Genomic DNA, 16,802 nt, shown 5'->3' with positions numbered 1-16,802 from the left:
AGAGGTGCCCATTCAAGTGTAAGAGCTAGAACTTCTTTTAATGGTCTTGCTCACTTTTCTCCCTCTTCCCTTTAACTGACTAACTTTAGTCAAGTACTGTCTGTTTTGAAAGACAGAATAAACAGGAACACTGAAGTATATAATAAGAACTACAATGAAAATAAGGGATTTATGCGCTTTGGATTAATTCATATTCACCTTTCAATGGCAAACACGTTTAATTTTTTCTTTTGCAGTATGTCCCAATGGAGTCAAGTTCAACAACTGGAAATAAAGTTTTTGGAGCAGGTAGACCAGTTCTATGATGATAACTTCCCCATGGAAATCCGGCATCTACTAGCACAATGGATAGAAAGCCAGGATTGGTAGGATTAAATTTATTCCCTCTCGTATGATTTCAGTCATGAACAATTCTTTTGTTATCTGGCAGATTTTAGGGTGCTCATTTGCGAACTGTGCAGGCACCTGCACTCCAAGAATAGTATTCCACTAGTTATGGATTTAGCCCATTGAACTGTCAAAGTTTAAATTTAAGGAATGTCTGGAGGTGAGGTTTCATTTGAACTTACTCCTAAACAAAATCCAATAAAAATCATCTAGGAAATTAATGGTATTACAAGTTTTTCATAGGAAAAAAAAATGCAAGTTAGTTTTCAAAGGAAATGTTATACATTTACCTCTTGCAGCATAAATTGTTCATTTGTTCAAAACTGCACTTAAAGTTGGATATATAAGTTTGGGGAACAAGCCAGCTATTTGCAGGAACTGTTCTCTAGAAGGTGAATTTATGCACAAATTTGGATCAAGTTCACTGGGTACTTATCTTAAGAAAATTCAGAACTAAATTCCAAAACAAAGTTTATATTAGTCGTACCAGAAAGAGACATCTCCATTTTTCAAGCTAAATCCACCAGACTATTGGAGGACTATTGCAAAAAAAAAAAGAAAAAATCTGCTAAGAAATATAATCTTTCCTTACAGTTTATAGCTCAATGTTTATGGGGCTGTAGGAACATGGGAAACATTAAAATGTCCTTTTCACCAGATTTAGCAGGCATATCTCAAACAGGCATCTGCCATTTGGAGGGCAAGGAGAGAGAATATCCCAAGGACAAGGATGCCATGCAATCTAAAGTCTATCTTCCTTTATTTTGCTCGCTAATGTTACTGCCCTTCATGTACCAAGCTGTTCCATAAACAGCAGAACCAGTAAAGCCTGGTTTTGTGTCTGTTTGTGTCCTTTGTCCCCTACATACCCTTCACCAGTAGCTTCAGAGTCTTCCTGTATCCCCAAATAGTTTGACCGGGCGAAGGCTCATCTGGTGCCTGGTGTGAATGTATATATCTGCTGACTGGCCATCTGGCTGTTGCCTCCTGGAGCAAGTTATTACTGCCATTTTCCTCGGTGGAGGCACTCATTTGGATTCCTCTCCTCTACCAACCTGCCAGTTTTCTGTGAAATTTGTAAGAACATACTATCTTTTGGACTTCGAGCCCAGCGTCAACTTTGTCTGAAACTGGGCAGCAAATTCAGAAATTGCATCTGTGTGACTGACAGAGTGAGAGGGACAGTATGCATATGCCCCATTTCCTCTGAGAAGTAGGCTAAAAATATTTAAATATTCACTGGACCAGAGACTAGAAAACCCTCGTTGTCTCCCCTCTGGCTGACTCCAATAGCCTGTGCTAAGAAGATCCTCACCCTGTCTTTATAGCTGCATACCTACATGAATATAAATAAAAGGATCATAACGTCAATTATTCACAAACCTCTAACTATATGCAAGTCACCATATATTTAAAGCCCTTTTTGGCTGCCTAGATTTCTGAATGGATTATAATTTTCTGTACAGATAGACTGACGCTTCTTTCGACATTTTAAACAACACGTGGTTCTCATTCATTGATTCATTAGGGAGGCTGCATCCAACAATGAAGCAATGGCAACAATCCTTTTACAGAATTTGCTAATACAAGTGGATGAACAGCTGGACCGGGTTTCACAGGAGAAGAATCTTCTCTTGATACACAACCTGAAAAGAATCAGGAAGCTGCTGCAGGTGGGTCGTTACTTCAGATGACAAATTGCACGCTCTTACTGGTTTCTAAAGGTAGTGCCCAACCTCTGTTGAACGCAGTTTATTCCTGTGCACAGCTCAGAGCTGTCCTGATTGCTATAGACTCCAAGCAGCTTTGGGAAGACCAACCCTTCAACAAGATAATTCAAAATAATAATTCCACTGTCTGTTACTTTGTGGAACAATAATTCCCATTTTAATGCACGCTGCTCAGATACAAGAGCTGTGACTTCTTAGCTCTGTGTGTATCTGTGTGTCACTGAGCTCTTAAAAATAAGACTGTATAGCGCTTATAGTTATTGCAAATGTAATTACTACCTTTCAGACACATACAGATATTTAACTATGGAATAAAAATGCATATTTGGGGCTTAAAGCAGCACCCGGAAAAGGAACCCCTGTAAATCATTAGCATGTTTGCTATTTTATGCTTAGCTGGGATTATTTGTTATGAATGGCTTAAAGGATTTTCCGTTAGGCTTCTGCAAAATGATATTTATTCTGATTGGCTGAATGTTTCTCTAATAATTGTTTATCTAAGGCAAGGATTCTCAGAGTTCCACTTCATTAGTCACCTACTTCCTGACATCTGTCTGTCTTCTGCATAAAACAGATACGCATCTGAGTTTAATGAAAGTTTGGGGTTTTTTCTCTTCTTTGATGGTGTTTTCCATAAGTACTTAAATGACAATTATATTGCTTGCAAAACATTTTCTTTATTTGATATATATATACACACACTGGTCTGGAAAATCTTAGCATGACCTTGCCAATTATTTTGTTCTCTTTATGGCTGTGTGTCTTTCTATTCTTTATCCCTAATGGTGGCCTCTTAAAAATGTGACAATATTTCCATTGCTACCACTTTTTCTTCTGGTGTTATGCAAGCAGTCTCATGTAACTTAAAGCTAAAGTTGCTTTTTGTTTCTTTTCCGGTTTGTGTAGCAGCACTATTAATAATTTTAAGTAATGCTCAAACACCAAATTTACTTAACTCCTTTTGGAGTTAACTGCAGAAAGCTTAATCCTGTTATTTCTGTCATGGTCTTGGCACGCTTTACCACAGTAGGGCTGAGACAGAGCTGTATCACCTTAGTAAAGGTACTCTCCCACAGCAGCGCACATGTGGAAAGAGCATTTCAGGGCACTGAAACAAGCAGTTGCATTGGTGTATTCCTGGCTTAAAAGATTGTGCATTTATGATCATACCATCACAATGTGCATATGCAGAAGGACGGGTATATATTTACATTCAGGCTCTACAAAATTAAAGTCTCTCACTGCTCCTTCTTCTCTTCACACCATTTATTTTATTCTAAAATCTTTGCCAAAACTTGAAGTGGCAGCTCTGCATGCTCTGTGAAATTTGGCATACCGAGACAAGTAATCAGGTCTTGGGTACACACACGAGTTTACATAATAGCCAGTGTGAAAATGGCCAGAATGAAAACCATTTTCTTTAAGTCCTGGTGTGTTTGGAAACTATATTATGAAGTGTTTCCTGAAGAGCACAAAGCAAAGGAAGCTTATTCCAGAAAAGCAAGAGAAGTGATTTCTGATTAAGTGGTTTCTCAGGTGGCAAGGATCTGAGTCACGATTCCAGAGCAAGGCAAAATGCTCAGGCATCCCCATTACAACTGTACAGCTAGGTTACAGTCACCATATACTAGTTACAGCAGCAGCGCCAGCACCAGAGCTGGTCTTTTCCTTCTGTAGATAAAGCAACAGTAAAGGTCCATGTGGAGTAGCCTAACCCATCATTTCACTTGATTGCTGGCTCTGAAAAGAAATGCCACACAAGTTGCAATGTACAGCAACTTGTTTTCTCTATCACCCTGTAGCACTGTAAGGTCCTGACTTAGCAAGCTTTCTCAAGCAGCGAGGTCTCTCTGCTCCCTTGGGTCACAAAGGTCTGTAGGTTTGCAGTCTAAAGCATTGTGAACTTCTTGAGAGGACACGTGTGATGCTGGAATTACACTGCTTATTAAAAAGGGTCTCAGTCTGGAGCTTGGCAGTAAAATGTTTCCAGCTGAGCAAAAAAACACAACAGCTCTCTCCATCACTAATAATGTTGGCCTTTCTCCATTATATCAAGACAGCAGATAACCTGTATCTAGATAAAAAGCTACTTGTTCAGTTGCAAAATACACATGCGAACCACCAGATACTGAACGGCACTTTCACTATTAGAGCTTTTCCTGATTTCTTATGACCATTAGCACTATCATCCACAGTCTATTCTGATTTTCAAAATAATTTCTATAGGCTGGAGTAAGACCAGACTCTTGCAATGGGTTGGGGTTTTATTATTATTATTATTTTGGATAAGGCAAATAACTTAAACTATGTCTTAAGAAATCTGACACAGGTATTTTGGATTTTTGTGTAAAATATTATGTTACAACTTCTAATTTTTACAACATAGATGATAAAGGCATTTTCAGCCAAAGTATGGGCTGCATGTTCTATAGAGCTACACAGGCAGTCTCCTGAGCTTCAGCTGTTAAAATTATTTCTTTTTTGGTTAGGTAAGTACATCAGGAAAAAAATGCTATAGTAGTTGTAATCAGCTGACATCCTATATCCTTGTTATTAACTGTCAAGTATTATTAATGGACTATGAACTGTATATGACACATAGTATGGACAGTATCTGCTGTAATGGCCTTAAAATTTGAGTATGCAAATTATGTAACTATGGGTCTAATTTTTTTAATGCATCACTGATTGTATTTTATTGCTGAATATATGAGAAGTTTGGAACTGGGCATTTGGGTCCCCACCCACAGCTGGATGCACTTGCAGATACCTAACTCTTGCAATTTGAGCTAGTTTGTGGCAGTTTCATGAGACACCACCAGAAAACGGCGACTGATGTACGCAGTACAGTGCCACGATCCCTTTTGTCCCAACACACCACCTAGAGAAAGGGAGACTGGAAGGGTACGCTGTAAAACTAGCAAGATCTTTCACCGACTTTGATGGAGGAAAGACTGGGTTCCTAAATAGGAGAGGAAGCTGCATTTGTAAACATTTTTTCACGTCTGGTGACTCTGCGAACGGTGTTGGTTTGATTTTCTCTGAAGGTTAGTTACCATGAGCCCACCTTTATCTCTGCTTTGCTCTCTGGCGCAAGCACTTCTTTGAAATTTCACAGTTCACTCCTCTTCCTTCCCCTCCATACCACACACACAGACGTACAGACACATGTACAGCGTGTACAGAGACATGTACAGCGTGCATGCACACACAAAGCTGTTGAACCTCAATACATGATCTGAGTGCAATGTTTGTTCATTATTTTGAGCCAAATTGTGTTACAATATTAAGTAATACTTGTCAAACTAGATAATGCTGGAAAGCAGCATTTATCGCTAAGTATGCAGAGTAGTATGTTGAGCTATGGTATAGGTTCCTAAATACTATGACAATAGCAATAATAATTAAAATTAGACAACACACAAAAGCCATTCAAAAGCAATCTGTAGTTCTTGACAAAAGGCAAAATGGGGGACTAATGTTTAATTAGAAATACAACTAGGTAGTTAATGAAGAGCAGCCTTAGAAGAGGAAGCAACGCACACTTTACAAATGCCTTGTGCAGCTGTTTGCTAGACAGCAAAGGACTTGTTAGGATCAAGATTCCTGGTGCTGTTACTGAATCTAGAGAGAATTATGTCTACAAGTTACCAGCACCACAGCCAAGCACACCCCGTCTGAAAGATCTCCCTGGGATTCATTTTTGTTATAAAATGGAGAAAATGTTCTGTTCTGAGCTTCACCTGAAACATCTTTACATGAACATCTTAGTTGCTCCATGAAAATAATGACGGAAGTAGTGGAAGAAGTGAGAACTTGCCTGCCTCATACTTGCAATACAAAGCTTTGGGCAATCTTAGGCGTTGTGAAGGGCAAGGAGTAGAAGTCTTAGCAGGAAGACGGAGTCTGCCTGGCACCCTTGCTTTTAGGCCACAGGGACCATCCCTATTCTCTCACCATTAGAGAAATAACTATGGAACATGGCATTTCTGCTCAAACTGCTGATGTTTCCAAACTTATCTTGAGGCAAAAAGAAAAATTGACTAGGAAACTTGCAATTTGACAAAGTTATAAGCACTTGAAAAAGTCCTGAGAAACTTAGCTAAGCAGCTGAGGTTACTGCTAGCTCTCAGTAATTCGCTTCTCTATTTCTTGCTTTCATTGAAACATCGCTTCTTGACATTAATCTGGTATAAATGCACATACAATATTAAAATCAGGGTCAGCATTTTAGGTTAAAATCCTTCATATTTACTTCTTACATTATTATTACTTCTCTAGTCAGTAAATTGGATTCATTTTTATAGCTGAGCAGCCTTTTGTTGCTGTGCTCTTCGGTGGGAGACAGTACAGCACCGTCACTTGCTAAGGTTAAATTCTCTGTCCATCTTCCTACAGAACTCCTGCTCCCCCCAGCAGCAGTTCTGGAAAGGGATGAGGCGAGAAAATGTTTGGAAGCAGTGGTAGAAAGAGGGAGGAAACTATGTCTGTGGTTCTTTCTCCTGCTTAAAACCTAGATGGAGAAAAGCAAAGCAGATTAGTCACAAGGAGATGGTTTGTGCTGTTGCCATGACAACAAAACGCAAAGGGCAGATGTTAAGCTCAGAAGAGCTGCCTAGCACCTCTAGGAACCAAACTGCAGATTCAACAGTCTAAATGACCTTAGCCCGTGAACAATTACATCTTAGTTTTCAGAAGGAATGTTTTTAAATGACAGCATACCTGTCCCTGATCTAAGCTCCTGTGCAATACATGAGTAGATTTAGTACACAAGCACGACTGGTGAAATATAGAGACACTCATGTAAGACAAGCACTGTCCATGTTCCTGACTCACATGCCAAAATCTTTGGTTAGGGGAGAGCAGCCGGGCTGCAATGCGCCAGGGGAGCCAAGGCAGGGGGGCTCAGAGTATCCTGGGAATCAGAGATGGCCACCATACCCCAGTGTCCCACCACTCCGTTTAGGAATGGTGCTGGCAGGCGATTGCCTGTGGGTCTCTGAGTAATCCAGTGATGTTCATCTCAGGGATGTTCTTCCCCCACACTCCAAGCTGGAAATCTGGAGCGCTCAGCCGGTACCTGCGAGACAAGATGTAGCTCCATGGGCTGCAGCCTGGCCCATGCATGGGCTCAGGTGGGCTCCCAGGAACTGAAGAGCCACTGGCTGTGCTGCGCACTGCAATAGGTGCATGACAACTACATCAGGAAAAAGCAGAAATTCCCAGAATCATCCTACTCATAACTGAAGCTCTCATTTATGCTCTAGTCTCAAGATAACTTTTGAAAGCAATCCCTTCTCATTAATGGCAACATGCATCTGTGTCACATCACTGTTTACGGTATTCAGGGGAAAATCTGATTACATAAATCTTCCTTTATAGAAGTGAAATAATAGACTTCAGGAATAAGAAGAAGGGCTGCTCTGCTCATTTACCATTGAAGCCTGAGTTAATGAGTATCCTGTGTGCTCTAGGGAACAATTTGCTGTAAATGATGTATATTCATGATATTCATTTAACACTCACAGCAGATTCTCAGGTATTGGTGAACTTTACCCACTCACCAGCCCTGCTAGAGCCTAAGAAGAGGGGAGGGAGGGCAATGGGGATATTCTGCCTGAACGAGCAGGTCTGTGCGCACATCATTAACACCTTGGGGTGTGCTTACGAAGGGAGAGGTCAGGCAGAATCACCAGATTTGCTGATTCACACCAACCAGTTATATCAAAATGAGCTTTTGGAAGCGCTATAGTTATACTATGGAGTTGGGAAATAATACTTCAGTCATATTTCTTTCTCCTACACAGCCCTACTTTTTTATGGGAAGATCTGGAATAGCATCTGAAAGCATCTTCTGCCAACTTAATCAACATATATTAGCATTATGGCACTTCTTTCCATATAAAATTCACCCTGTTTTTAAGTAGTACAAACAAATAGCATCTTACTTTACACAATGCTACTTAAAACAGTAACATAGTAGTGCACTCCTGATTCTGTTTCAGGTTCTCGGTTACACTGTCCAGCTTGTTTGCATCTGTAATGAGAACTGAACATCTTTGTGCTTCCCCAGATAGAACTAAAATGAACATATAAAGGTTTTCTAGTTCACGTGACTGTTTACGCAAGTCACTGTACCAGACAGGTACATGCATGAGGGATCCTAAGGTTATTTATTTCAGTACATCAAAGAAAATGGACAAAATAGCATTAGATCTGAAATAGAACATTCCAGTCCATACTTAACAAACAATTCTAATAAGCACTGTGCTGAGAAACAGTTGCAAAGAATGGAAACATAGCCATTGATGTTTAAGTTGCAGTTTCCTGTTAAAGCTTACAACAGGGTGAGAATGGAACAAAATAGAGAAAGTTTCTAATACACCACAGCAGATCCATTTCAAAAATGTTATTTACATGTATTTAGCACTCATGTAACCTGCCAGAGCAACAAAGCAACAAATTGTAGTAGGAAATGTGTTTTGAACCCGTGTGTCCTGCTGTCTAATACAATTCAGACTGATTTTTCATATTAGCATCTTGCCCCCAGTGAGTGTTCCAGTTCAACCATTAAAGCTGTTTACAAAAAATTTTGGCATACAAATGGGAAACCCCGCACAGAAGTCTGTACGCTAAAGCAGCTAGCTGTCTGCTGTTAGTGATCGCAGGCTGGCGACTGCACATCAACTAATAAATATTTTTTAAAATGATTGATACAAGACTGAAAAAAGGTTATTTATTAGAAGTAAAATATTTTTGAGTTCATAGTTATTATTTAAAGAACACAACTCTAACAGTTTATAAACGTTTCAGTTTGTAGAACAAATAAGCATTAACTTACGAACAGAAGTAAAAATACAAGCAACTAAACTAAACAACCTCTTGTGGGCTTTGTTCATTCTGGAGTATTAAGGGCCCAGTTGCAGTCAAACATCTGCCTGAGAGACTAGTTAATAATACTCAGATCTTTGTGTCCAGAAGATGGGGGGGGAAATAAAAACATCAGTTCTCTCTCTCCTCCGCTGTTTTACCCTTTTTCATAGGGAACACTGTACTTTTATTTATTCTGAAATTAATCTCATTTAAATAAGAAGCATTGCTACGTTATTCATCCCCCCTAGCAGCACAACTCTGCTGTCTGATGATGAGATCTACAGACATACATTTTCTGTAGCTGTATCTCACCCTACCTGCTTAGAAATCTGCTGTTTCTATAGACTGTTCCTTGACTGGTATTAGTGTCTGCTGGGACGGACTCAGCAGTGGAATTTGTGGACAAACTGGGGGATGGAAAAAAAGATCTCTGTCTTCACAGCTCATTCACTGTGCTTTTACAGCTTTGCCTATTGCAATTTGGTTGTACATGCCCTAAAATAATGTACAATCTTTTGGAAGTTATGCATTATACGACAGGAGAAAAGCAGGACTACAACGCTACAAGACCTATGTATTAGGACTTCCCACACGTCACAGGAGTTGTCTAAACCAATGAGGTTGCCTTTAAGTTCTCTCATGTATTTTGAGACAGAGAAGGGGAAATCTAAATTTAAAAGTCTAACAAGAGCAGTCTAAATAGATAGTGTCACAGGTACTTCCTCTTAAAGACCTACATAAAACAGAGCCATCTTTCTAGTAGAAAAAGATTTTTTTAGTAAGAACACCGCCTGTTTAAATACAGGCTTTGAAAAAACTCCTAAGCACTTTACCTATATCAGGGTAATGCAATGACCGACTCTTTCTTTGTATTCTAGTACTGTCTTCATTAGACTTTCTGCCTGGATGCATAAACAAAGGTAGAAAACAAATCAAGGCAAAATATTGTTTGTTATATTTGAAGGTGAAAACGGGAAATAAGTGTGTGTGGTTATGCCTTCCCACCCACACATTTCTTTGAGATACACAACTATACCAAAGGTTTTTTTCTTTCAAAAATAAAATGATAGACAAAAGGTTTTTTCTCCTTGTTTTTTAATTGTATGAAAGATGAGATATCTGCTTATCTAGAAAGATGCTGAGTATCAGACTTAGTAAAATAAGCATATCACAAGTAAGCAACAGGGAAGGAAATGTATCTTTGCTTGACTTTGTAATCCTGTTTCCTGTCTCTCTGTGTCCCACCTCCCTTCCATCAGCTTCTTTAAATATTCATTCAACTTCAACAAATCCATCAACAGTCATACTAGTTAATGGTTCCATACCTCCAAGTAAAGCTCTTATTGTATACAATTAAGAGGCTCAAGCAGGGTTTTTCTAGCAGAAACAAGAAAAAATACAGCGATGTTTTTGATAGTTTAAAAAAAAAAAAAGAAAGAAAAAAAGAGACAAGCAGGGAAAAAACAACCAAATTCTGAAGTGCTTTTTCAGAATTAGAAAGCACTAAGACCTACTCAAGGCCTTTTTAGGTCACTTTGAAAACCAAGAGATAACCAGGTAAACCCCTGACTGACTTTCTAAAGGTTGCACAGCACATCCTTCTACATTACAAGCAGAGACCAACAGTCGCTAATACCTAATCTTCTACTTTAATCACTGAAAACAGAGTCAGGATACTCAGTAGTGTATATATAGTATTCATTTATAGATATGTGCGGTATACAGAGACCTTTGACACATGAAAAGAAAGCTGGCCAATATTACTGTGGTTGGGAGTGATCCACTTTGTGACAGAGCTGTCCACAGCAAAATAAGCTGAATTTTGGAAAATTAAAAAAATGGGAAGAAAAGAAGAGTGAGAGAATGGATCTCTGGTCTAGATTTCTTCATTCATCTCAGGAAAAGTAATAAGTTTCAGATACTAAAACTGACAGTTGTTTGGTGTTCTTTTTAAAAGCACATGTATTTCAAAGTGTCATAATATGTATATTTCAAAGTTTCTCCATGATCTTACAACTTACAGAATCATATCTTGCATTTCCCCAGTCACCGTTTCACACATCTTAACATATCCCAAATAGTTCAAGCTCTTTTAAAATTTGGCTAAAGGGTCTAAACTCTGCACACTATAACGTATAAATCGTTTTTGCAGAAATGTCTCTTTGTTTTTCTTCATGATCTGGTAAGATACTATCACAACAGCTGTCTCTGGAGTAGAGAGAGTGCATGCTGGGCGGTAGTAGGAAGGTTTTCTCCTGAGGAAATGTCATCAGCATTCAGAGAAAATGTTCACCCGTTCAGAATGAAAGTTTAATTTCCCCCGTTTGCTTAAATTTAGCATCATGCTGGTAGTTATTGAGAAGAAGCCAGTCCAAATAAGATCATTTGTTGTTTGTTGTAAATCATAATATGGAAGACCTCATCAAAACGGAAGAGGGGAGAAAGAAAATGTCTAAGAACAGAATTACAGTAATATTAGCAGATAAGACAAATGTTTCCATTTAAAACTTCAGATGAAAAGGGAATCCTCAATTTCTCTTTGTTGGTATTTATCAACAGACAATTACAAGCTTTCTCTATAAACATCTAAACTTAATACAATTTTGCATAACTACAGAATCCACACCTTTCCTCCTTTCCTGGCTGCCAATGCTCATGTTACACTAAGTTAGGATTCCCCCATCTCAAGCCTTCTTTGGTTACATTTCCTTTATTTTCCAACTTATACTACTCTTTCAATGATGGGAAATAATTTTCAATTAGTCATTCGGAAGCCAAGGTCATCTTGAGCAAATTCTGCCATCAATGAAAGACAAAATGGAAGTGCAGAACAGCAAGACTTGGCAGTAGACAGATAATAAGAGAATACTGAGTGGCACATTCTGAAGTGTAATTACCTCTGAGAAGTATAAAACATGGGGAGAAAAAATTCAGTGTTGTTATTTTGACAGAGTCAAACACATTGGTTATTGTGACTTTTAGTAATTATTGTTATTTAATAAGTTACAATTACTGAGATCTTTAATGTTAAAACTTATTTATTACTTATCAATTTATTATTGTTGAGTTGCAATCTAGATTACTGCAAAAGAGGCTATCGATACAGCATATATTGTACAAATACAGCCATTCTAGGAGAGAGAGCTCAAGACTGAGAGAAGGGGATGCCCGCTCAGGCTGTGGTACGCGGTTCAGCTCTGTGCCAGCTGTCCAGCGTTCAGAGCGTCTGTCTCTCAGAAAGGCAAGGCGCGTTCCTAGCCTTTGGTCCCAAGCGTTCGTACTGCAGATCCACCGCTATTCCAGCTTTTGTCTGTGGGGCTGCTGCTCCAGGAGGGCAGGTGGCAGTTCTCTGTCAACCTGCTTGGTGTCTGCTCAAACTGAATCAAGCTGAACAAGCACCAGACAGGCACAAGTACGGGAATCACTACAGGTACAGCTTATTACTAGAGCTTTATGAGTTAGAGAATAAAGGGAAAAAAAAGTGAATTTCCACTTCATCTCTTGATTCGGATGGTTTTCTCTTAATGAAACAAAGAAAAAGAGAGAGAGAAAGAGTTTTTAAAAGTTTTGCATATGAATAGTATCTAGAAATGCTAGGAAAGTCCCTAATACCTGGCATTTTTGTGGGGGATTTTAAAACATCCCACTGTCAGAAGATTTCTTTTTTGAAGTGCCTCTTCTACATAAATGCATTTTCCAGCTCCAAGAGAGGATTTTTGTTTCTTCTTGACTTTGTTAAATAGCTTTTGTTTGACTCCTTGTTGTCACAAGACAAAGACAAAAGGCAACCATCAGCCCTTAGAGTGCTTGAATTCTGTTGGGCAGTGGTAAGCTGGGACTAAACACCCCTCAAGCTTTGTAGCTTCAGATAACCTGCAGATACCAACATGTGGTATGGTCCTCATATACCAGCCATCTATGTGGAAGGTGGGACCCTGTTTTACCAGCAAAAAAACAACAGCAACAAGCAGAAATTAACAGACATTAACTGAGGAATTAACATGCACATCAGTGGATTTACACCAGTCATAGATACCTCACCACAGCTTTCATCCCAAGCCTTATTAAAAACAGGACTTTTTTTTCCTCTAATCAAGGTGCAGATAGATGAGACAGGCTTAGTGATACAACTGACTGCAGCTGAAACAAGGCAGGCCTGTTCTCCTCTCTCCCAGCCAACCTCTCCTGACTTCACGTGCGCTAGTCCTCAACAATAAACTCATCCTTTGCTGAGCAGTTTCAGTCCGCTGAGGAGCAGAAAACCCGTTCAGCAAAAAAGCGCGAGTGGTTTCCATCCCAGTTAGCAATCTGGATTGGCTCACTAAGGAGTCAGACAGGCACTGGACTGGCATGAGACAAGGGCTGGTACCGTACAGCCAGGAGCACAACCATTCTTTGCAGCAATTAATTTGCTCTGGCTGTTGCTGCTGTACCCTACTTTACTTCCACATGAAGCTCCACTCCACTCTTAATCTTTGGCAGGAAGATCATAGCCATTTCCCACATTCCTGTGTTCCCTTCCCAAAGTTACATCCTGACACTACGCAGAGACAGCTTGGGAATACGCTCAATAAAGGGGACTAAGGATATATTCGTGGACCTGAAGTTCAGTTGTGCTGAAGGAAGCGTGCAGCGAGAACATAGTTACTACCCTTATAGCCAAGAAGCTGGCAGGGAGAAACGGGTCACAGCAGATCTTTGGCACTGTCATTTGACATGGAAATCAGCAGTGTATCCTTAATGTTAAATCCCCCCTCACTGCCCAGCAAGGAGCAGGCAAGGAGGGAGTGCTTAGTGTTTCATCTGAGACATAGCATGTCCTGGGGTAGTATTACTCACCGCTTCTTTTTTCCAGAGAAACTCCTAAAATCACAGTCTAGTCCATAACTCCTGTTCCTCAGGGTAATTGATACAGATGATTGCTGGAGTAAAGCACCACCCTGAACTGCTTTTAAAGAGATCAAAGGAGGCACAGCACTGGGACTACTTTGGGTGTGCACTGGTTGCACTGTGGGGCACGTACTTTATGTGTCCTGAGAAGACTTCAGAAACCCTGGAAACATTAGAAAGCTTAGTTTCATTGCTAACAATGCCATGGCAGTCAAAGCTTCTCTAGAAGGGAACATTTTGTACATCAGTTATTTAGTTTTAACAGTCGTATGTCTTCCACCTTAGTCTCTACCTGGAACCACAGCATAACCAACAGCAAGGTATTTAATACCAAGCAGCTCAAACCAAGTCTCCATGATTAAAATTACCATTTTTAAAATGGTATTTCTTTACCTTGTAATTGAAGTCAAAACTTATTATGCAAAAGTCTTTCAGATTACTTAGATTTCATGCAAAAGCACCCAGGAAATGATTTGGTTTTGTCTGTCTAGTAAAAAGTGTTAGAAATATATGTTCACTGTCACAGTAGTAGTTGGCATATAGAAGTAGCGTGTTCACATTTCTATCAGATGTGTTCACACCCTTGTTTCTAATACAACAATTGGAATGAGATATCAATGGAAAATACAGCATCAATTTAAGTATGTATAAACTTATTGTGACACATTCAGAGAAAGCAAGAATAAATGAAGTTCTGAGTGGCAGCAAAATATGATGAGAATAAAAACTAATCAGAAAGAGGGGAAAATAGAACAAGTCCAGAACTGGGAACTGTACAGGAAAAGAAACAAACTGGATTAATTCTAATGAATGGCTGAAAACTGCATGAGCACTGAATAAAGGGCATCTGAATGAATGATACGTGAATACTGAAAAAAAGGCATGAAGGATATTGAGAAACACTGAACGAATACATCACCATGAAAGAAGCTGCTTGAGAGTCCTCAATCATTCCAATTTGATAAATACAGCACAAACCAATATTAGTTCAAATTGCGCCCAGTCCTCAAACACGCATCAGCAATTCTGCACCTTATTTATGGTGGTGTAAAAATACAGGCATTTTTTGGTTCTTTGGCTTGGGACAAGAGTTGCTTCTTCCTTCATCTTAGGTGCATTATTTGTTGAAGGAGAAAAATTGTTCATAGACATTAAAATTTAAGTCTTCTGCTTTATGCCGAGAAAGCTTTTCTGCTTGCATCATTACCGTATTGATATGCTTACAATTTTTTGTTGGCAGAAGTGCTACATGCTAACAGCAACATCCTATTGAAAATGGAAGACATGATAAAATCGTGCACAGACTAGGCTGACAGGAAAGGCCTTTCAAAAGAGCTGTTAGCAGTGGAGCAATTTGATCTTCAAATGATGTACATCTCAGAGTTGTATCTTTATAATCTCTGCAGAACATTGTTAGGAATATTTTATGACAATGGCACTAACTGATGCTGCACTGCAAGGCTGAACCAGCACTACTAACAAAGGTCGAGAACAGTAGGGGAGTCTTTTCCAGCTGCACCAAGCTGTAGCTCACAGACACTGAAGCACACTGTGTGTGATTTCCAGAGGGACACCCTGAATTCTGAATTTTTAAAAGTTGTATTCACTTGTGCTTGCAGGGCAAATATCATGGTAACCCCATGCACATAGCAGTGATCATCTCAAACTGTTTAAGAGAAGAAAGAAGAATATTGGCTGCAGCTAGCATGCCTGTACAGGTAATGAATTACATTTCATTCATCTGCTCCATGTTTATCTGCTGACATGCTTTTAGGACCAAATCCTGTCCTCTCATTCCACTAAAGTGATTTGTGTGCGCTAGGGGTTGCCAAATGTTGCTCCTTAAACTCATGTTTGTACTTCATTAGTGGCTCTACTGCTGCAAACATTGCTGTAAGTGACTTCTATGTTACAGCTAATCTTCAAAGACTTTAATCTGTGGGAAAGGCTTTAAAGACATTATTCTTTGCAAAACAGATGCGTATATTTTAAATTATGCAATGCATTAATTCATATTAATTATGCAATGCAAAAGACATTCCATCTGATATGTTGCAAAGGCACTGATAGTTTTTATGTTGTTTGAAGAAACAAACTTTAAAATTACATATAAAACCTATTTGGGGGAAATTGTTACATGGTTAAAACCCAGACAGAATTTTTAAGTCCAATGTGTTCTTTTTAATCACCTGTGGATGTAATACATATTCTTATATGAGTATTGTGACATGGGTGTCTTTTTCAGAAATCTAATAAGCTATGTTTCAGTTTCTTTAATTTACTAGATGTTTCATGTTTGCAGGATACCCACACCCTTTCACCTTTTGTGTTTCAAAGTTAAAGCAGCATGTTTTTCAAATCTGTGCAATTAAACAGATTTGTCTGTTTACACCAGTCTCCAGCTGGTTGAAGACCAGCTTCTGAATTCCCTCTCTGTGCTAGAATTGCAGTACAGTTACTATCACTCGTTATTATTACTCATCCACCCATTATCTGTTCAATGTGTTCCAGGGGCCGCTGGAAAAGTCTCTGCAGAACTCTGTGGTTTCAGAACGACAAAGAAATGTAGAACACAAAGTGTCAGCCATCAAGAACAGCGCTCAGGTATTTTTTTTGTCCTGTTTGCTGTTTACGCAGCCATGATTTTCATACAGACATACCTGAACTATCTTTAAGCTGGGTAGCAGAAATACTAACAAGTTGCGCCAACCATTTTCCATTATTCTGAGGACCTCAGCCCAGACTAACTACTCATGACGTACCCAGATCCTCAGGTTTTTACAGCTGCTCTGGGTTCAGTGTGAGAGCTACCTATTTTAAAGCTATCACACTCATCCCTATGCGAGTTGCAGGCAGACCACTGAGTCCAGTAAGAACATATCTACTGTCTCTAAAAAGATATGAGGTTCAGTAAATGTATTT

At 39.2% G+C, this 16,802-nt stretch overlaps 1 protein-coding gene across 1 annotated transcript in view; it reads left to right on the top strand.

The window, feature by feature from the left end:
• Positions 1–237: 237 nt before the first annotated feature.
• The window catches only part of STAT4 (signal transducer and activator of transcription 4), a 38,594-nt gene continuing 22,029 nt past the window's right edge, over positions 238–16,802 (top strand). The window contains exons 1-4 of the mRNA XM_050899467.1: positions 238–365; positions 1,916–2,060; positions 15,500–15,598; positions 16,392–16,484. Of these exons, the coding sequence (XP_050755424.1) occupies positions 238–365; positions 1,916–2,060; positions 15,500–15,598; positions 16,392–16,484 (465 nt within the window). The remainder of the gene's footprint in view (positions 366–1,915; positions 2,061–15,499; positions 15,599–16,391; positions 16,485–16,802) is intronic.

The sequence above is a fragment of the Gymnogyps californianus genome, chromosome 7 (assembly GCF_018139145.2).
Source record: "Gymnogyps californianus isolate 813 chromosome 7, ASM1813914v2, whole genome shotgun sequence".
Taxonomy (NCBI): Eukaryota; Metazoa; Chordata; class Aves; order Accipitriformes; family Cathartidae; genus Gymnogyps; species Gymnogyps californianus.
The sequence above is the reverse complement of the archived record's forward strand: the minus strand, read 5'-3'. Positions and strand labels throughout refer to the sequence as shown.